Genomic DNA, 21,228 nt, shown 5'->3' with positions numbered 1-21,228 from the left:
CCATAAAAGCAGCTGCAAAGATGATGGGAGTCAGCCCTCTCTCATGTGGGTCAGCTTGTTTGTAAGTAAAATAATAATTAAGCACAGGCACAGCTTTGTAGTGAGAGGAATTTAAACATTTAAGCATGAGCTACTACAAGTTTGGTAAAGTTTGGGGCCTTTCTGTGTGGAGTTTGCATTTTCTCTCCTGTCTGTGTGGGTCCACTCTGGGTACTCTGGCTTCCTCCCACACTTCAAAGTTGATTGATTCTAAACTGTCTCTCTGTTAGCCCTGCGACAGACTGCCGACCTGTCCGGGGTGTACCCTGCCTCTGTGACAGCTGAGATAGGCTCCAATCTACATGTTGTAGCTGTGTGCTTTCAACAGGGGCAGCGTCAAAAAAACATGGAATAACTGTTAATGTGGGACACTTGTATGATTGTTGGTCCTTCAGCTACCACAGACAACACAGGAGTCATAATATACAGGAAAGGGAAAAACAATGAAAACTGAGCCCTGCATCGACTGCCTGTGCTTCTCCTGCTGCTTTTTTTTTTTTTCCCTTTTTAAATCAGATTATTTTTTTCACCCTTCTCCCCTTTGTGGTTAACTCAGCTGCCCCTCCTTTTCCTGTTCAAGCCACCTTTTCAACCAATCAGCATTCTACCCACACACGAACATGTCTGTGTTACCCAGAATCCTTCACTATGCAAAGTGACACCACCTTGGTAATCACCCACACTTTATTTTTTGCAAATCTACATCAAGCAGAGAGAAAGGTGTATTTTCAAAATAAAAAAATAAAATAAAAGACATCCAGTATAGCCTTAAGCTCCTGAAATGCTACCAGTGTGACATGAAACCACGCAAAAAACAAAAACAAAAAAAACAACCGTGTCGGACACAAAAAGACAAAAAGGTGTCTTCCGAGCGAGTGGAACTGTCGGAAGTCAACTAAAGCAGAGTTTACTGAGATGCACTCGCACATAGTCCTCCAAGAAAAAAGCTGAAAGCTGATTGGTTGAAAACCTGGCTTTAAAAGGGAAAAACAGGAGAGAGGCACAGATGATGGCCGTAGTGGTCAGTTTTTCTCCAGTATGAAGACGTTTTTGTATTCTATGATCTTTGTTGTCATCTCTGCACTCGGGCTAAGCTAAACGGCCAACATAAGCAAAAGTATCCCACAGACTGGTTTTCTCTTCATACTTCGGACACTGCCCCCTGGTGACAGGACACAGCTACAACAGGCGGTCTGCAAAGCTCTGAGTAGCACCTGTGAACGACCGTGAGGCTCACCTTTCTTCAGCAGGCCGGGAGTTTGCCTGCTTTGGCTGCACCTTCCTGCGCTGGTGAGCTTCTTCCACCAGCTGCTCCCCTTGGGGGAAGAGGCCCTCCATCAAGTCCATTGTGGTCTTCATCTTGCTCTGATCCAGAATATCAGCTAGTGTTTTATCTTTCCCCATGATGTCCCTGGCCAGCTCCTCTCTCTTCTGGTCCTCCTCCTTGGACACTCCTGTGTTTGTAGCTGATTTGTTGCTGCTACTGGACACATCTGTGGGCGGTGGCGGCGGTTGGATGTGTTCTCCTATAGTGGTCATGTATATGTCCCTCTGAGGGACCGGGGTGCTGTCAGGCTCCTTCTGCCTGGTGAAGGCACAGAAAACCGAGTCCTGACCTGCAGCTCCGAGACTGCCGAGCCGAGTCACACCGTGCCCCTCAGCTTCAATGCCCGGGGGGTCGCTGTGCTGCAAAAACGGTGCATTTTCCTTCTCTGTGCTTCCTTCTGAGTGCACAATCCTTATGGGCACTTTCCTTACTGCAGGGTTTTGGTTTTCTATCACATGCTCCATCCTGCAAAATCAGAAAGAGAAGAAAATTTCCACTTAAAGAAGAGGAAAATCTCTTGTTGCAGTTCTCCCAGCCATAAGCTGATTTAAAGTTTCACTGCATGATGGCAAGAGAGATTTTTTTCCATGCCCAGTGTGCTCAGATATCCAAGACATCTGGACTCCTCCCACCACTTTCTGTAGTACTGTAGAGTCATAAGTTTGCTACAGATGCTATCAATTAGATCCGAATCAAGAAAATGAGCAAACAGCTTCATGTTTGGGGCTTAAGTAGTCGAGGAGTTTACATTCTGACAGAATTATCCCAGAATTGCTCGTCCCCTCTACGGAACTACAGAGAATCCCTCTAATTTACTGCGTCTTGATAGCACTCACATGTTGACTCTACAGAAGCAGCGACTCTCAATGAGCCCCTTTGTGCTTGAAGCATAAAGACACGATGAGCGGAGGAAGTACAGTAGCGGTGTCGAATGCTATGAAGCTCTGAAATGTGGGAAAAACAAACTTTACCTGTTTGAGTCTTCATCCTGAAAAGAGACTGGAGGCCTGTCACTGAGTTTCTGTGGGGAAAACTGAGGAGATGGTGAGCGGTGCCCATCCATGCTGGCCAGCCCTGAAGGTCTGTAGGAGGATGCAGAGGGAGAGGCCTGGTAATGATGTCCTGCCCCTTGTCCTTTGCCCTGTTCAGAGTCTCCTTTAGTGGTGTGGGTGGGGTCTAAGGCAGAGCTAGGCTCAGAGAGGGTTAAGGCTTCACTCTGGGAACCAGTGGACTCGTAGGAGTCGACCTCTGGGCACCTGGGAGGAGGCAGAGGCTTCTCTAGCGCAGGGAGCTTTCTCCTGGATCCAGACGGCTCGGACTGGCTGTGGTCTTCAGGCTGAAGGAGTGCAGTCTCTGTGAGGCTGAGAGAAATAGATGTGGGTCTGTGGTTCAGGGTGGCAGGAGCAGCTCTGTGTCTGCAGTCGGGGATTGCTCCCGTTACGGGCGGAGGGGGTGGTGCTGAGTAATGCTCAAACTCTGCAGGCTTGTCTCTCACTTTACAGTCACCTGGAGCGCTGTCAGAGAACCTGAGGAACACAAAGGAAAGCTTTTAATTACACAGCCAGGCAGCGTGGCCTATCATCAGCAGCTCAATCAAATAATACACCGTGGCAGGGGCCTTGTTCTCCAGCAGCCACTATCATTTACACCAGCATAACAAGACACATGTCTCCCCCTCTCTCTTTCTACTGGTAACTGTTCAGCTGGCAGCCTGAGGAGGAATATTTCAGTTCCCACAAACCCTGCATAGAGGAATAAATAATCCTCTAGAAGCACACGAGCACTTTTTTCCTGCCTCGTTCACATTTACAGTTTTAACTCCTTGGAGGTGAAAGAGCGGAGAAGGAGCACATCATGTGGGGAGCTGAACAGGATTACAAACAGATTTAAACTCATATGTGTTTATCACAGAATAATTTAGCTCTGCAGCACAGAGAAAACGCGTCATTAACTGAGCCATTATATACTGGGTCTGATTTGCAGGGGTGCACGGGGATGCGTGGGGATTTTCCCATTTCGACTACACATCCCTGCCTTTGCAAATTGATTTTAATCACAGGTGTAATAAAGTGTAATGCAGTCACTTAAGAGTTGATATGCATTAGCCTGTTTTTCTCTGCTAGTCCACTCAAAGAATAAGACAGTGCCTCTTTAGTATTCAATGGTTATAGTTAGGTTTTTCAGCAGGCATTGTAAACAAACAATCACACAAATGAAACTAACACACCGTACGAGTGAGTGAACACAACAGACAGATCATATGCAGTGACACACCAGCAATCACACTGCCCAAGGGAACTCTATTCTCTCCATCAAACTCTGCCACAGTAAACAGATCCTTACTCTGGATGGCTTTACCTTGGCATTCATTAACTATATGAGGAAACTCATCAAAGTCATTTTTGATGAGGACATTTCATTTAAAGTACAGATCAAATAAAAATGTAGGACTGTCCTTCATCTGATTAATATTGCTAAAATTTTAAACATCCTCTCAGAGTGATGCTGAAAAGCTGGTCCATGCTTTTATGACTTTGAGGCTGGACTATTGTAATTCATTACCATCAGGCTGCTCTAAAAGCTCATCATCACATCTTAAAGATCATATTATCCCCACAGAGCGCTTCTCTTTCAGACTGCAGGCTTGCTTGTGATTCCTACAGTTTCTAACAGTAGAATGGGAGGCAGAGCCTCCAGCTTTCCGGCCCGTCTTCTGTGGAAACAGTTTGGATTCGGGAGACAGACACCCTCTCTACTTTTAAAATGAAATCTTTCCTTTTGGATAAATCTTATGTTAGGGCCGGGTCATGTGACCCTGAACCATCCCATGCTGTAGGCTCTTCCTATTATGCAACGAAGGCCTATTTGCCACCGCTGTATCTCAGAGTTGATTGGCTCTCTCCTGTAGTTTGTGTTTTGCTTTCCTTTTTTCCTCCAGCCTGTCACAGTAGATGGCTGCCCCTCCCTGAGCCTTGTTCTGCTGCTGGTCTCTTCCTGTAAAAAGGGAGTTCTTCCTTCCCACTGTCACCAAGTCCTTTTTCATAGGAGACTGTGTGATTATCGGGGTTTTCTTTCCAATATCGTCGGATCTTTATGTTAAAATATTAAGCTCCTTTAGGCGACTGTTGTTGCTAACTCATGCTATATAAATAAAATTGAACTGAATGTTTCAGCTCCTTCTGAAGCACATTTAAAAGCTTTTTGTACAGATTATGATTTACATGTGTATGTGCACAGATGAGAGGGAGCCAGCCCCAGCAGAGAACCGAGAGGATAGCCTCTTAGCACGCTGAGCGCAGTGCCATACATGATTTCCACTGTCAGTCTGCTGTAATCACGTCTGATTGCCTCCATCACTCAGACATGATTAAAGCATTACAAGCATCCTATTGCAAGTGTGGTTTCCTTCACACAGATTAAATTTCCATACGTGCTCCGAAACAAACTGAGTTAGGAGCACTCAGATAACAGTGCCTTATAAATCACGCAGTTTCAATCTGAAGATCAATCTGTTCCGATTCTGCCATCGCAAGAAAAAACGCCGCTCCGCATGGACAGACAGACGCCATAACTCAAACATCCCAATCTGAATTCATACAAGCTGCGACAAGTAACCCTGCTGTAACAACTGCTGCTGGAACTCACGCCCTCCCCATCCCTCAACTTCCACTGGCAAAGTGTGAGAAAGCAGTAAGGTGGTAAACAAATAAAACTGAGGTATGATTATCACTGTTCATGAATCATTCATTTTTATCTTCCATTCATCATTTTAAAATGATCATTTTGTCTTTGCTTTTAGTGAAATTTAGATTTAATGAGCCAAATCTTCAGATTGTACCTCTTCTTACAATCAGTTATGTTCTTTCCATTTTAATTCTTTGCAGTTCTTTGTTTTTATTTTAATGGGAGCTTTTGATTGTTGTTTTATGAAAACCTGTAAATAATCATAATCAAGCCCCACCACCCTGCAGCCATCTTAATAATGTCTCTGGGCAGTTATTTTGAAGCCTATCCCAGCTGTCATAGGGCAAGCGGCAGGGCACATCCTGTACAGCTCGCAAGGCTAACTCACATTCACATCTACGGGTAATATAGAATCACCAATTAACCTAACCCCGCTGTCTGCATGGATTGTGGGAGTTACCTTAAGTTTTAAAATATATTATTATTACATTTTAGAATATTTGCCATAAATAAAGAAACCAGCATAGGTATGATAAACACAAACACACAAAAAAAAAATCCTGTATAAAATATGTAATTTTGCCTTGGTCATTATAGGGTTAAAAAAAAAAGTATATGTATTAATAACTCACCCTGTGTGAAGCTTTAATCCCATCATTTCCACTGAACAGAAGTAAAAGTGAGCATCCTGAGTGTCCGTGGCTCTCTGTGACAGAGGCCACCTGTTGGTGTCTCTTTACGCCGGTATCAGTAACAATAACTGGGTGGAGCACACCTCACTTAAGTCATCTCCCAGACTTTCAATGACAATAATGCCCTCTGAGCCGTGGTTGTAATGGAAATGTGAACGGTTGCTCAACATCGGACACTCGACACCCCCATGAGAATTTAGATAGTGACAAAAGACTCCTGAATAACTGGTTACAAACCATGAAGTCATCCTCACCACGTCACTGTACCATATCTCAAAAACGAATCAAAAATAACCAGAGAAACACTTCAAAACTACTGGTTGGCCTTTTTAAAACATCTTGATTTTTCTAATAATTACCTCTTATATTTTAATTTTCACCATTCATTTGAGGAGAAACTTGACAGACCAGTTATAGTTCATAGAAAAACAATAAAAAGCAGTAAATTTCCTAAGAGAGCAGAACAGGTCCAACAGGTGACTCCACATTGTAACATTTCACACAATGTTTCACAGTGACGTCGAAGGAGTTTTTGAACTCACCAGCTGCTACCTGAGTCACCAATCAGCATTAATCCATTAATCCACTTCATATGCACAGACAGCTTCATGGCATTGTGAGCCTTACATAAACAGTAAACTTCTCTCTCTCTTTTTTTTTTGCTTAGCTGTTAAATGTTACAGCTGCAGGAAACTCCTTTCACGTTTTGCTTTGTGTCAAACTGTCTTTGTGTCTGGTGTCTTCTTTAATGTTAATTTTACAAGTTGGATAATGGAACAAGCCGATGCTTCAGGGAATTCTACTGCATATCTAAGACAGGCAAAGACATCACATCATTTAGGCAGCATCAGCTGCTGAAGACTAACCCCATGTGTCAATATACATTTGGATTTACACAAGCAGATAATAAAAATTAAAAAATACCTCATACCCAGGCATTAAACAGATGAACTGTATTTTGTGCACAGGACGATCTCCCATTGTCATCTTCAGATACAATGGTAAAAAAATAAGCCAACATGGTGGCCATGTTAAGTTAGCGTGTTAACATGCTAACATTTACATCTAAAGCTGATAATAGTTTAATAGTTACTTAAATCATAAACAAAGGGTTTAGACCAGGGGTCTCAAACTCCAGGCCTCGAGGACCGGTGTCCTGCAGGTTTTAGATGCGTCTCTGCTTCAACACACCTGAGTCAAATATAGAAGTCATTAGCAGGACGCTGGAGAACTTGACTGCATACTGAGAAGGTAATTCAGCCATTTGATTCAGGTGTGTTGGATCAGGGACACATCTAAAACCTGCAGGACACCGGCCCTCAAGGCCTGGAGTTTGAGATCCCTGGTTTAGACAAACGGTGATTCCAATTTATCCTGAGGCAAAAATGAATAACTGAAAATTTATGACACATACCCAGTGTTGCCAACTTAGCAACTTTGTCGCTAGATTTAACGACTTGTCAAAGCCTCCAATGACTTTTTTTCCCCCCAAAAAGCAACGAGCAACAAATCTAGCAACTTTTTTCCGGTGACGTTCGGAGATAGCCATGAAAGCCGAAATTCTCAGCTGCCACCATGTTTTGAGTACATAGAGCCTCCGTACGGCATCTCTTTGCAATAATAATAATAAATACTTTATCCCATATTTGAGAAATTATTATAATATGGTATCTAGGGCTGCAACTATCGGTTATTTTAGTAATCGAGTAATCTATTGATTATTCCATCGATTAATCGAGTAATTGGATAAGAAATACTTTTGCCTTGCTAACAGTTCATCTGCATATTTTAACTTTCCTAGTTTTACTGCAGATTTTTCACTTAGAGAAACAAACAGCAGTGGATGGAGCAGCTATAAAGTTCTCTTTGCTTCACATTGATGCTTGCTGATCAGATGGTTGATGAAGGACCTCCAGCTGTTTCCCAGTATAGGAAAAAGCTTTGCTGCTTTGGGCGCTAGAAAAATGTTTCCTTTTACTCCACCTGAGCTCACCGTCTCAATAACAGCTCCACCTCTTCACGACTGCTGAGCATGTGCAGACAGGACAGAATCGAATAGAATAGACTGCACGTAAAACTGCTGCTGTTGTGTTATCAGTGTTTTTGTTGAAAAACTGGGGCTGGGTGGGCTTAATGTTGTAATACTTTGCACGTTTCTATTGCAGGTCTAATCATTAATCAGGGATTAAAGCATAATATAGTTTGACGGAGTCCCTCGGTGGTGGTGGTGGGGGCAAATGATCTTGCTAAAGTATATCTAGCAGTTAAATTTTTACCTAATGATATGGATTTATAGCCAACAGTGTAAGTGGATTTAATGTGTATTAGCTAAACATTACAGCTAAAATACACTAGCTAACTATAATTTTTGCAAACTGCATTGCTATAACATTCTAGAAAACAAGCCAACAGTATGGATACAACTATCAACTAACCATTATAAATGACTGAGTGACTCAGCATTTTGTATTTAAAAAAAAAAAAAAAAGCTGTGAATGAATAGCTGAAATATTAATTTCAGCATTTTATTTTAGGCTTTAAAATATATCTCTAAGACATCCCCTCAAAGTATAAATATAATTAATATTGTTTGCACATGACCAGCAACTGCAGACTGGTACAAGGCATCCTTTCTTTATTGAGATTAATGCTTTCATAGATATTATCTGACAAATCTCAAAAATAAACCAAGAAGATGAGCAATAATGTAGAAATGGCAAGCTTAAAATGAGTTCAGTCAAACTTATTTAAAAAGTAAAGAAGCTGCGGAGGAATATTATTTTTAATCTATCTGACAAGACTGGGATTAAAAAAAAATGTTATCAGGGAACAGATGTTAATCCTCATGGTTGCTTTAAAAGTCAAAAAGTCCTCAGAGTCATGAGAAACGTGAGTAATGTTATTCTGGACACATGGAATATATAGATGCCAGTAGTTGTAATAGTTGAGATATTCCAGTCTGGCTTTTACAATACTTCATTCTCAGAGTCACACTACTGGAATTGATAGAAATTCAATTATGCAGATTAGCAGATCATATTGATGATAATGTCATGCCTTCAGGATGGCCCCCTGAACTTGGGTCACTGTTAACATTCCCATGGAGGGCTGAAGAAACACTTCCTCACTGTCACGGATGCTGTCAGATGCCTCGCCTACACCGCTAAGCCTCCACTAAGCGACACAATGGTCAGCCAGAGAGACGGCTTATGTTGTTGCAGCTGTGCCCAGTCAGTGCCACTGTTAACAGATTATAAAGACTTCAGTGTTCCTCCAAAAGCTTTGTGCCCTCTTTTACTGATAAAGCATTGTAGCGTTAGCATTCAATGCTAAATTATTCACTGATAATTCTTCAACACAGCCAGTGAGATGTTAAAACATCAATATTTCTGCTGCTGCATAATGGAGATAAAAGCAGTCCCACTGCCACGATTGGTGGAAAAAAATGTGATTTTACCAAAATTCTTCTACAAGTAAATTTTGCTAATTGGTATCCATGTAGAAATACCATGAGACACTTATTTGGGCAGGTATTTTGAAGCATTATCCAAATTGATTGTGATTGCAACAGTCAGAGACATAAAATTTGCACATATAGAACAAGGTTGTTATATAGTTCATTCTCATGGCAAAACAGGAAATACTCAAAAAGCTAATCTATTTGTTTTCATAGGCACAAACAGCATTTTTTGCAACATTCAGCATGAATTTGAAACTCAGAAAGTATATTTTATGTCTGCAAAGTTTGATTGCTGAGGAACAGTTCAAAGTTGCGGGAGTGATGGAGTGATGAAAGAGATATCGATGGAGAGTTCTGAAGTTTGAGAAATTAGTGACATATAGTGTGGGTGAAGTGTATAGTTTGTGTGTAGTGTAGTATATTTAGTGTGTTGCGTAGTTGAGAGGTGTGTCCAAATTCAGGGGCTGCATCTTTTGAAGGCCACATTTGAAGGCTGATTATTTCACAGCGAGGCGATGGAATCTGTCCAAATTCGAAGGCTCCTCCAAATGCATCCTCCTTTTTCCCGGATACGAAGGACGTGTTGGGTGTCTCCTTCGTGGTGTACCCTATCACCAGCTCTCGCTGGTCTAACAGCCAGCTCGCCTCGCCAGCTGTCAGCTGACTGGGCAGTCAAGGCTCACTATACCAGGAGAGAACGCTTGACTCCCGGAACATCATTTTCGAAACACTTGCTTCGCACTGTCACAGCTGCTAGGCGACAAGAGCTACACCGAGGTAAGGACGGAAATAGCTGATGATGCAGATACGAAGGCTAGACCATCAATTTCACATCCTTCGACGGATCAAGCCCCTGAATTTGGACACAGCTATGGACAAGGCAGATGCTGCCAAAAAGCCACCAAAGGCAGACTCAAATATAAACGCTTTCTCCAGGTGAACAACAGGAGAAGTGACACACCTGTAAGTGTCAAGCCTGTGATGGGCCCCTGTCTTGTGGTGGACAGGAAATGTCTTAGTCACCTGATTGTTCTGTAAATAGTTGTACAATAACACCTGAGGCATTGCCTGCATTTTAATATTGTATATAACTTTGTTGTTTGCTACATTTTAATGTACGTTTTTAAAATTTACAATATATATTCGTATTTTAAGTTATAAAAATTGTTCATTAAAAATGTTTGTGGTTTTCATAGTAAAAAAACCAAAAAAAAACCCCAAAAATCTAACTTTCGTTCTACTCAGAATTTATGCTTTTGTGTGATTTTAGGTCCAATGTGTTAACACAGTATGTCAAAATGAAAAAAATAACTGTACAGTCACATGTGAGGTTCTGCTGAAAAAAATATAATATCAAACAAGCCAAGGTAAATAGATTTAAGATGAAATATAAAGGCAAAATCATAAGTGCAAAAAAAAAAAAAAAATGCCGGCTATAACAAATATACAAATTAATGCTCATACATGCAAATTAATATTTAATTTCTTCCATTTTTTTTTAAATCAGAAGGTTCAATAATTTTCAAAAATTTTCTTAATCTTCTGGCAATTATTTCATGTTTTAGAATTTACAGGGTTAAGTTAATGTAGGTTTGGTTAAATCTGTCAACATAAAATAATCTTATGGGGCTTTGATAGACAGTTATTTTTTTATTTTTTTTATTTAACCTTATTTAACTAGGAAAGTCCTAAACACAAAATGGTTAAATTTTACAAACAAATTAAGTAAAACCTGTGCATATTATAGAGAACAGAATGAATAAGGATCATCACTTCTCGATGCAATTAAAGCACCAATGTAGGTAGGTATTGCCTTAGATATAAAAGTATATTAGTGACAGATCTGGCAGGTTGCCAAAGCGGGCCATCCCACCAGAGCGTATAAATCACAGTGGTGCGTCGACACTTTGCAGTTAATGATAAACCTCAAGGAAGCATGGCAAACAGCATCAACCATCCGAAGACATTGAGCAGAAGCATTCATATACAACAAATCTCCATAATCCAATATAGGAAAAAAAAAAAAGTTGAAGCAACAAGCTGCTTTTTTTGCACTGACAGAAAAAGCTTCAGCTTCTTCACAAAGTTTTCCACGTGTGGCTTGAAAGTGAGGGAATCATCAATAAAGACACCCAAATATTTGTAAGTGTGCAGCAACTCCATTTCATTTTCCTCGAGAGTGAACACTGGAGGGTTTATTTCTAGCCTCTTCCTAGTATTTGAAAAATAGCATTAACTTAGTCTTGGCTGCACTGAGAACAAGTTTTAAGTTAATGAATGAATGCCGAACAGTAAGAAACGCTTGCTGCAGGGATTCAATGGTCTGAGTAAGAGTTGATCCACAGCAGTAAATAACTGTGTCATCAGCATAAAAATGCAATCATATTGATACTGAGAGATCTATAATACTGTGAGTCAAATGTTTGTACTACCTGTTCTGAACTTTAAATCTACCCTCAAAAATAACCCACAGATTGTAATGAAAAGTAAACTAAAACTAATCATACTTAAAACAATCAAAACTAAACAGAAACTAGCAAACATACTCTGGAAGCAAACACTGAATTAAAAACCAATAAGAAACACAAACATTTAATACCTGTGGTGTAGAACTATTGGTCAAATCTGATAAGAAAAAAAATGCTCAAAGCCTCGTTTTACCACCACCTTTGCTGTTGCCCAATTCCTCCCGATAGATTTTAATTCAGGATTCATCCAGTGCCATATTCTCTCTCTTTCATAACATCCTTGGAATTACTCACCGTGTGTCAGGGCTGAGCGGTTCGGCAGGTTTACTCTCCGTCTGGGAAAACTCTGCCTCTGCAGGTACTGGAATCGTCTGTAAAAAAAAGTCGCAACAAATGCATTCATGCACAGACATCCAAACAAACCATGGAAGAGAGGTCTCCAGGTATCCCAGAGGCTTAAGTTTATTTTTCATTTAATTATTCTAACTAACTCATGATGACGTTTCCTGGTTTTTCACAAGTGAAAGGGTTGCCCCTGTCTCTTCCTTAAGCTGAAGGTGTGCCTCCAAGAACAAACATGGATTAATATTTGACTTGGCTTTTCCTTTGTTGCTGTAACCTTCAGTCAGCATGTTTGATCTTAATGAGATGTAAAAGGCATCATGAGGGCTTGATACACCTGGAACTTTTAAATGACTAAATCTTCACGTTTTGATAATATAATTATAATGCAAGCTATTCTGAGATCAAAGATCATCTGATTTCATGCCTCACCTGTCCATAGATGTCTGCAGATGGAGATGATTTGGACCTCTCGTGGAAACAGGTGGTTCTGGTTCTCTCCTCGGTTCCTGGATCTAGAATGTTATCAGCAGACCTGTACCGTCCAGAGACCCTTTTCTCCGGAGGTTTCTTCTGTATATTCCAGGTGGCCTCATACTCAGCAAACGTGCCCAATCTTTGCTGGTCCTGGATGGACTGCTTTTGTGTAGAAACTGCTAGGACCTCCTCAGCATACTCTCTACCTTTGATTCCTTTCATTGTGTCCTCTGTTGCGCCAACAGAGGCAAGTTCTTGGTTTCGGTTCTTGATATGGCTCTCAAGGTTCATGTGATTATGGAGATCTGGTTTCCTACCACCTTCAAAGTGTTTCTGCTGGTCTAGTGAGGAGCTTGTATTATCACTAGGAGTGAGACCCTCTTTCATCCCCACTTCGTGGATTTTGTCTGGTTCAGAGAAAGACCTCACTTTCTTTTCTGGAGGAAAACGCTTCCGACCACCAATGCGAGCTACCTGACCTCCTGAATTATTTGTTAATGACTCTGTGACAGCCGGCAGAGGCGTGACATCTTTACGAGGATGCAGCAAGGATGGGTAGTTAAGTAAAGCCTCAGTGGTAGACTGCTCCAGTAAAATTGGCTCCAGGTCTCTCCTCCTGAAAGAGGTAGCCTTGAGGACCCTCTCTTGTACTTCCTTTAGGTGGTCCTTGTAGGCGTTGGAGAAAGAGCCATCTGTTGGGGTGACACTTTCACTGGACTTCCAGATGTCCTGATCTTGTCCAGTCTCACACTCAGCCCTGGGGAGGGCAGCCGCACTTTTACTTTTCTGCAGCTTTGCTCTTCTCATCTGGATTTCATTTCTCAGTGTGGTGGCAAAGCGGTCATTGCGCTTTAACTGCTTGCCTTCAGTGGACTCGTCAGAGTCTGCGCCGCCTCTGGTTCTGTCATCTTGTCCTGTGGTATCCAAAGATAGGGAGTGGAGCATCGGGGTGACCTGTGGGCAGATCTTGTTGCTCACTTGGTTATGGCACTTGATGTCTTGGGGCGGTTCTCTGTGCTGCAGTGGCAGAGATCTCCGCAGTTCAGACGGTTTGCTGTATTGAGATTCTGCACTTTGTGTGTTGTGTCCTCTCTGACCTCCCCAATCATCAGAGCTAGGTTTAAGTGCAGGGGTTTCGAGTACAGCAGTGCCTTGGTGCTTGCTGTATGTGTTACTGTCTTTAGTATGTGAGAAATGCTGCTGCTTTCTCAGATCTGTTGTGCTCCCCCTGTTCTCCAGTATTCCTGACAAGGAGACGGGGTTCGGCTGTGTGGGCTGACATGTAGTCACACAGTAGTATCGGCTCTGGCCACTGCTCTCAATGTGGTCAGCGCCTGTAGAAGAGCTTAAGTTCTTTCTCTGCATCTGGCCAGAGTGTTGCGTCGAACCGTTAGTAGACAGCTCCTGCATGCTGTAATAGTACCCACCTACTGTCTGTGGCTTTGGTGCAGATGTAGTCCAAGACTGAGGATAAAAAGTGCTTTTCTCGCTGTGGTGTCGTGGCTCGTAAGGCTGGCTAACATGGGTGGGCTGCCGAACATCACTGGAGTGGGAATACCGTTTGTTTGAGCTGAACTGGTCCTGATTGGATTTATCAGACTGAGAGTAAAAACTGTCGCTGTCATTCTTCGGGGAAATGTGGCTGCGGCGAGTTTCAAATGAAGCCCTAGAGGGTGGGTGTGAATCGGGTCCTTCGGGGTGACCCATCACCAGCCCTCTTTCATGGACCTTAGTGGCAGCAAAACTATCACTGCGTGCGGGTGGAGGGGGAGGTGGAGGGGAGGAGGAAACTGTTTTCTTTTTCTCAGGAATGTTCCAAACAGGTCCGAAGCTGGTTCTATTTGAAGTTGAATGGCAAGAACTGGCCGGGTCCTCAATCTGTGGACCATCGCAGCCTGAGCTGACGCCTGGCATCTGAAAGTATGTGAGCCTGTCATCCTGCCTGACCCCCTCAGCAGCCAGGCTGTGGCTGTTTCTGCCACTGTTGTTGTGCTTTCCTCCCCCATCCCACTGCCCGACTTTGTAGACCATGTTCTCTGTTGAGGCGGTGTTGCTCTTTGAGAGGGTATAGTCTGGCGTGCCGGAGCTGGTGGAGAAAGAGCTGTAGGCCGAGTCTCGTTTCCCTCCTCCGAGGTGCTCCATGCTGTTGTTTGATTTGGCATACACGAGCTGGCCAGCCGGGTATGAGTGTGAGACATGCTCTAGGCTATCCATGCTGCCGTGAGAGCTGAACTGGTCGGACACTCTGCGCAGGTTTGTCTGCTCCCAGCTGGCAGAGAGATTGGTTGATGATGAGCTGGAGGTTAAAAGGAATTAAAGATTATGAAAAAAGGAGCAGCAGCAGGTTTTTAATGTGTGAAAGTTTAAAGGGATCTAAATCTGTTCCACTACATAACCTGTTCGTTTAGTCACATTTAGATGTAGTCAATTGTAAGCTTTTTAGACATAAAACAGTACAGAAATATGAGTAAAGATGTGCTGCATGGAGGCCAATTCAATCTTAAGTGGGACCCTGAGACAGTCCAGTACACAGCAGCACGATGAAAGGACGCTTTGGAGGTTTGCTTCTGGTTCCTGGGACACGTGTTTGACGCTCCTGCCTTATTGTGTATTCGTCCTTCCAATGTAGGGTTATAGCAACATTAATGGCAGACTGGACTACATCTTAGTCATTATCTAGAGCAGGAGTGAGTGTCAAATATATGGCTCACTGGATGGGTTTGCAAAATTGTGACTATTGTTTGTCTCCAAAATACAAAAAAATAGTTTTTTTTTAATGCTGAGAGATTAATATGATTTAAATCCCTTTTCACTTCCAAAAATGAAAACAATAGAATAGAAATAGAAAGTACACAACAGTCTTTTGTGTTAATTTTTGCTACAAAACTCAAGTTTTTTTTCATGTGTGTGAGTCATCTGCTGTCTGCTGCCCTCACTGGGACCTTAACACATCCTGCAGTGGAGGCAGGCTGGAAGGTCCCGGCAGCTGCCCACGTGAAACAGGCTTTATGGCAAAGAACAGTCTCTTAGTCTGGGCCTAACTCCCTGTAGGCTTAACCTGTGTCCTTTACCATCTTCACTACTTTTAATTTATTAGTTTTTCATTTAAAATATATGCAAAACTAAAGAACGTCCCCTGTTGAAGAGCTCTTTTATAGTTCAGGTTTTGTGCCACAGAGCTCCACTGTGACGTGTCAATGAAGCTGCACATCTCAGAGTTAATCACCTGTTTTATAAAAGATGGTTCAGAAATTTTCTCTTTAAAATGTCCTTCAAAAAAAAAAACAAAAAACAACAACAACAAAAAACACTGAAAGAAAACTTTATTGGGAATTTTTTTAAAGAGGTTATTCTGGATTGCTTTTGCTGGTCAGGCCCAGTTGAGATCAAATTGGGCTGTATGCAGCCCATGAACTAAAATGGGTTTGACACTCCTGATTTAGAGCTTACAGGACATGAAGCACATAATCACATACTGCTGATCAAAAGTGCTTATGTGTAACATTCAGACTCAGAGGTACCTTGCATCATATTGAGCGTGCCAGACTGCCACGGGTGGAGTCTGTGTTTTGGCAGTCCTTGGTTGGTTTTCATTGAACTTGGTGGCGTGCCAGGAGTGAGGCCTGCTTATGGGTTCGTTCCTCCTGCAGAGAGGGCAAAAAACACAGACTGGGATTAGAGACCAAACCCTTATGGAAAAAAAACACTATGTGCTTCCACATAATGAGCCGCTGCAACTGGAAGTTACTGCTAAAGCCAATAATGTGACCCAATACGTAAAAAAATTGCACATTTTGCCTAAGGTTGGATATTTTTTAATCACAGTGGAGTCAGACTTCTGTTGAGATCGCTCTCTCTCTCTTTTTTTTTTAAAATTCTGCTGAAACAGAAGCGCCAGGCCTGCTTCTTTAGAGGTACAAAACATTCATACCTTTAATTTTCTTCACCCTGAGTTGAATTTGAATAATAAACAGTGGTGAGTGGGAATTTGCACTGTGGTTAGTCACTAAAGTTTTACAGACAGGGACATTAAGACATCTGAATGTTTGATCCAAATAAAAGCAGCTGTAGCGGTACAGAAATAAATCAGTTTTGGGAACACAATGGTCATTTTTAGGTCTCCATACTAGTGCAACCCAACTAATTTTAGTCATTTTTGCATGGGAAACAGGCCTGAAGGACACTAATCTCAGGCCTTGAAGGAGTTTTGGGCTGATGGTCTGCTTCTGAGTGCAAAGTAAAATAAAATAAAATTAAGCTCTTTTTTAAAAAATCTGTTTTACACCCACCCCAACTGTCATAATCTAATGCCAAGATCTTGTTTCGGTTCAAAATAATTTTTGTATTTTCTCCATTTTTATCAGAAAAATAAATAAATAAATAATACTAATTAAAAAAAAAAAAAAAAAAAATATCAGGTGACTTAAAAAGTAAAATTTCAACCTGATCTATTTACTTTGAAATCCTGTAACTCAGGAAATAATAATTATATGAAGGTTAAGTTTTGTGTGGCTTCATTAATTATTACTAAAGTTACTAAACAAAAAAAAAAAAAAAAAAAAAAGAAAAAAAAAGGTGGGAACTTTCTTCAGATCTGACTGATTTATATGGAGTGACCGACTCCCTCCTCTCCTACAAATGAAAAGTCACTCTTTCCTCCAGCTCGTGTAGAAAGCAGCAGCTTGACTTCTTGCTGGTTTTACCTGACGCTATTACATCACCACAATCCCGGCTTCTCGCCCTTAGCTCCCCGCTGCTTTAGAATTGATTTTAAGATTTTAGTGATCACTCATTCAGGACATCGCAGTAATATCGACCCCGTACGAGCTGCTTTGCAGCCTGAGCTCCTCGGGTGAGGCTCTCTTAAATCCAGAGGTGACGGAGGCTTTTCCTGTCAGGACCCCTCAGCTCTGGAGCGACCTGCCTGAAGAGATAAGGCTCACAGAATCAGTGAACTTCTTTAAGCCTCTTTTTAAAAACAGCTTTATTTGATTTTCTTATTTACTGTGTATGTTTTCTTCCTTTTAGTGTTTCAGTTTATTAAACGTTTTCAGTTTTCTTGCTAATTGTATCTGCTTTGAGTGATTTTTCTGTTTAAATCTACACTTGGACTGATCAGATTTTGGTTGTCGGTCAAAGCACTTAATGCTCTGCTAAATAAATAAAGTTTGATTTTTTATTATTATTATTTGCAGATAAAACTCTTTTGGATCGCTTTAATCTATTTTTCTGATTAATTATATACTGTTAGTCATGAGGAACCTACCCTTTTAGGAGGTGCTTTCTGAGATCCACATCACAAAAATAATGACAGTTTCATTAATTGCATTATTAGTTATTGGCAGACAATGAACTGCATGCTGTGCTAATGTATGAGCATCGTTCATCTAATGAACCACAACACAAAAAGGCATGCCGATGGGTACAGATGGAGTGTTTCTATGAGAGGAGTAATATTATTACTACCTAAATGATTTATATGATTATGGGACACAAACGAAGGAAGGACAGGAAATGTTTACTACTAATGAAGCCACAGGTTCGTACCTCATGGAACTTCGCAAAATCTTCGTAAGAAAGCTTCTCGCCACAAGCACGTCATTCTCTGAGGGCATTTTCTGAGCTACAATATCCACCAGTTTCATATTCCTGGGCAGCAAGGGGAGGAACACACACACAGACACACACTAAGAGCTCAATGGCCACAGGACAGGACAAACACCACCTCACACTGACAGGTCAGTGTCTCAAAAACTCTTTTTCTGACCCCGGTCATGCAGTTCTAGTGCTGTTGTCATATTCTATTGTAAAAATATTTCTTGCCATGAATATGACAATCTACGTCTCCTACAAGCTTTTCATACATACATACATACATATACATATATATATATATATATATATATATATATATACATATATATATATATATATATATATATATATATATATATATATATATATATATATATATACACACACGCGCATTTTTTGATGTGATGTTTTGCAGTGATCTATGGTTCACAGACTTACAGCAGCAGGTTTTACTGCCACTAATGGGGATTTATTAAACTTTAAAATTTGGTGTCTTGATTATTTTGTTTTAATAATCAGTGGAAGCCAAAATTGTAATAATATTATAGTTTTATTTACTGCACAGCTATAACTGTAGGCATTACTTATCACTGAGTATTCTCATAGACAGGACAGTAGGGGAATATGTATTCTACAGCTCTGATATGGAGTGTTAGAGCCCCCTCTCCTGGTAAAAAAAACACACATACTCATGCTGCGACAGTGTCATCAAAGTCTGGGCACGTACATGACGTCATACATGGTTATGATGGACAGAAAAGTACATCACAGAGCAGATGCAGTTTCACTGATCTGTCATTAGGCTCATTATGTGAATGTAGCTGAGGTGAGCTCAGACTTTGCCATATGGTCTCTGAGGGAACAGCGGCCCAGCATGGGGCGGGGGCGCTTAAGAGGACAGAGGATCTCTTACACAACCAGATCAGCCTGTTCACCCCTCAATCCAAGCTGTCGTCTGCCTCACGGCCAGCCTCTCTGTCCCCAGCAAGGTTAAACTGACACAGTTTGACAGGAATGAGGGAGCACTGTCGTTACACCTACAGCCATGAAAATAACCGAGTGCTCTTTGGGGAGGAGATTTTGGGCCATTTTCAAAAGAATTTGGTATATTTTAAAGGGTTAGTTATTTTCTCTGTGACACAGCTCAGTCTTCCATAGTGCAATAATTCATTTATAACTCCTGCAGTAATAAGATTTATTTTTCCTAAAAGTTTGGAAATTTGTGTCTCATGAGCCAAAACAATAAACACAACCTTTACCAAAATAGCTTAAAATAGAGGAGTCGTGATAACTGTGACTTTAAAAAAATTTAATATAGATACAGTCAGTAATGCTCGTGATAATATCCAGAGCCTGCCGATATTAGACGTTCCAATATATTGATTTTTATTTTTTAAATTTCAGATGCAAGACTCTGCTCAGATCAGCTGGTAGCCAACAGGGAATATACAGAGTGCCCTCTGGTGGACAAACTATCTATAACATGGCTGAAGGATGTTTCTCCCATCTCGGCCATTATAAATGCCACTATCGACACATGGGCAAATTCTTAATATCAGCCTGCCAATAAATTTGTAAGGCTCTAATAATAAATTAATAACTGTAATTGTGCTCGTTCTATTCTCACCATCGTACTTTTTCTCCTGAATTTTCTATAGGAATCACAATAATATTATCTTGACTTCTTCAATCTGATTGAATCGTGACAGCCCTACTCAGAGGTAAATGCACAGCAGGCTACACTCCATCAAGACATATAACCAACACGTACAAGCTAAATACAAATAACTGCTGTTTGATTTTGGCTAAAAGTAACATTTTTGTATTTTGTTTCGCATCAAAATTTTTCAACATCATAACCTGACTTAGAAACATCAGTTTAAGAAAAAAAAAAAAGCCCTTGTTGTTGTTGCTGTCTGCTGAATTTCCTGAAAAAAAAATAGTGAAGACAAAGAGTGTGTTACCTTATTTAACAAAAGGTGATGCATTTTCCTGCAATTTTTTGGCCATTGTTGGAAAAACCCGATTATCTACATGAGTTAGCTCGTGCTTGTGTCGAAAAAACATCTGAAAAATACATAACTCCCCGATGCTTAGTCCGAGGGCCACAGGCCATCTCAGTCCGGCCCTTGATGTCTTAAAAGGAAATACCCTGCAGACCTGTCCACAGTGCTGTGCACTTCAACATCACGCATGCCCCCAGACTTTGATGATCTAGTAAAATGACTGTCTCACATTATTGAGTATTAATGCATTCATGCATAAGATAATGTTAACATAATAGTAAATATTTTACATCGTATATTTAGTACCGTATATTTTTTCTCCATTTAGTGGTAGGCTACTAACAAAGTTTCAGTCAGCTACACAAGTAACTAAGCAGCTAAGCAGAAAATTACCAACAGTTTGATGGTACCCTCTCAACTCTGCGCACAACAAATTTGTTTTTAAAGGACTTGTTTGTTGAATCAGGGATCCAGGCCTTCTGGGCTGGCAAATAATCCATTATATCTGTCAATTGATGGAGTTAAACATAATTCAGGACTTTGTGCATCATGTTCTCATTCACTTATTCAATGTGTGGCCTTTTATCTTAGTCAGTAAGGCTCTCTGGAAAATAACGTTACCAAACCCTGCCGCAGAAACCTTGGGGTCGATAGGTCCTGCCCCCTCAGTCACCTCACCCAAAAGCTTTCAGCAGTCTGATGACAAGTGGTTCAAACAGCAGCTTCCTTCAGATGGAGACATAAAAACAAATATTTTAATAACCTGAGCTTTTATTTTTGCACCCTGCACTCTCTTTACGGACTGTGACTGAGACAGAGATTTGAGGTTAAGCTCAATAAAGTGGGACGATTCCACAAAATTAATTGTGGATTAGAGTTAAGGCCTATTTAGAGGACAAAGAAAAGCCAACGCGGGAGCTCGGTCTTCCTCGTCTCCCCTCAGCCCGTGTTTGTGGGGCACTAGCAGCTAACCACACATGGTGCCTGCTATTGGTATGCAAATGAAGCTGGTTTTATTAGGCCTATCGTCAGGGCTACAGCTGGACCAGCACAGATATGCTAGGAAAGTGAATCAGTTGGCATGAATGGGGGGAAGGGGGAAAAGACTTTTTACTGAGTGATCAGTTTCAATGCTGCT

General features: G+C 41.2%; 1 protein-coding gene across 5 annotated transcripts in view; it reads right to left on the bottom strand.

Moving 5' to 3' along the window:
* shroom2a (shroom family member 2a) overlaps window positions 1–21,228 on the bottom strand; it is a 51,200-nt gene that overhangs the window by 2,547 nt on the left and 27,425 nt on the right. For 2 of the 5 annotated variants that reach the window (XM_030727798.1, XM_030727795.1), the window contains 6 exons: window positions 18,037–18,138; window positions 16,011–16,133; window positions 12,445–14,785; window positions 11,965–12,041; window positions 2,338–2,892; window positions 1,277–1,831 (listed from right to left, as the gene is read on the bottom strand). In XM_030727798.1, the coding sequence (XP_030583658.1) occupies window positions 1,277–1,831; window positions 2,338–2,892; window positions 11,965–12,041; window positions 12,445–14,785; window positions 16,011–16,133; window positions 18,037–18,138 (3,753 nt within the window). Of the gene's footprint in view, window positions 1–1,276; window positions 1,832–2,337; window positions 2,893–5,682; window positions 5,750–11,964; window positions 12,042–12,444; window positions 14,786–16,010; window positions 16,134–18,036; window positions 18,139–21,228 lie in introns of those variants that run through there. The other 3 variants (XM_030727794.1, XM_030727796.1, XM_030727797.1) reach the window with 2 other exon arrangements.

Source organism: Archocentrus centrarchus, chromosome 4 (assembly GCF_007364275.1).
Source record: "Archocentrus centrarchus isolate MPI-CPG fArcCen1 chromosome 4, fArcCen1, whole genome shotgun sequence".
In the NCBI taxonomy this organism is placed as follows: domain Eukaryota; kingdom Metazoa; phylum Chordata; class Actinopteri; order Cichliformes; family Cichlidae; genus Archocentrus; species Archocentrus centrarchus.
This window is presented reverse-complemented; position numbering and strand designations above follow the sequence as displayed.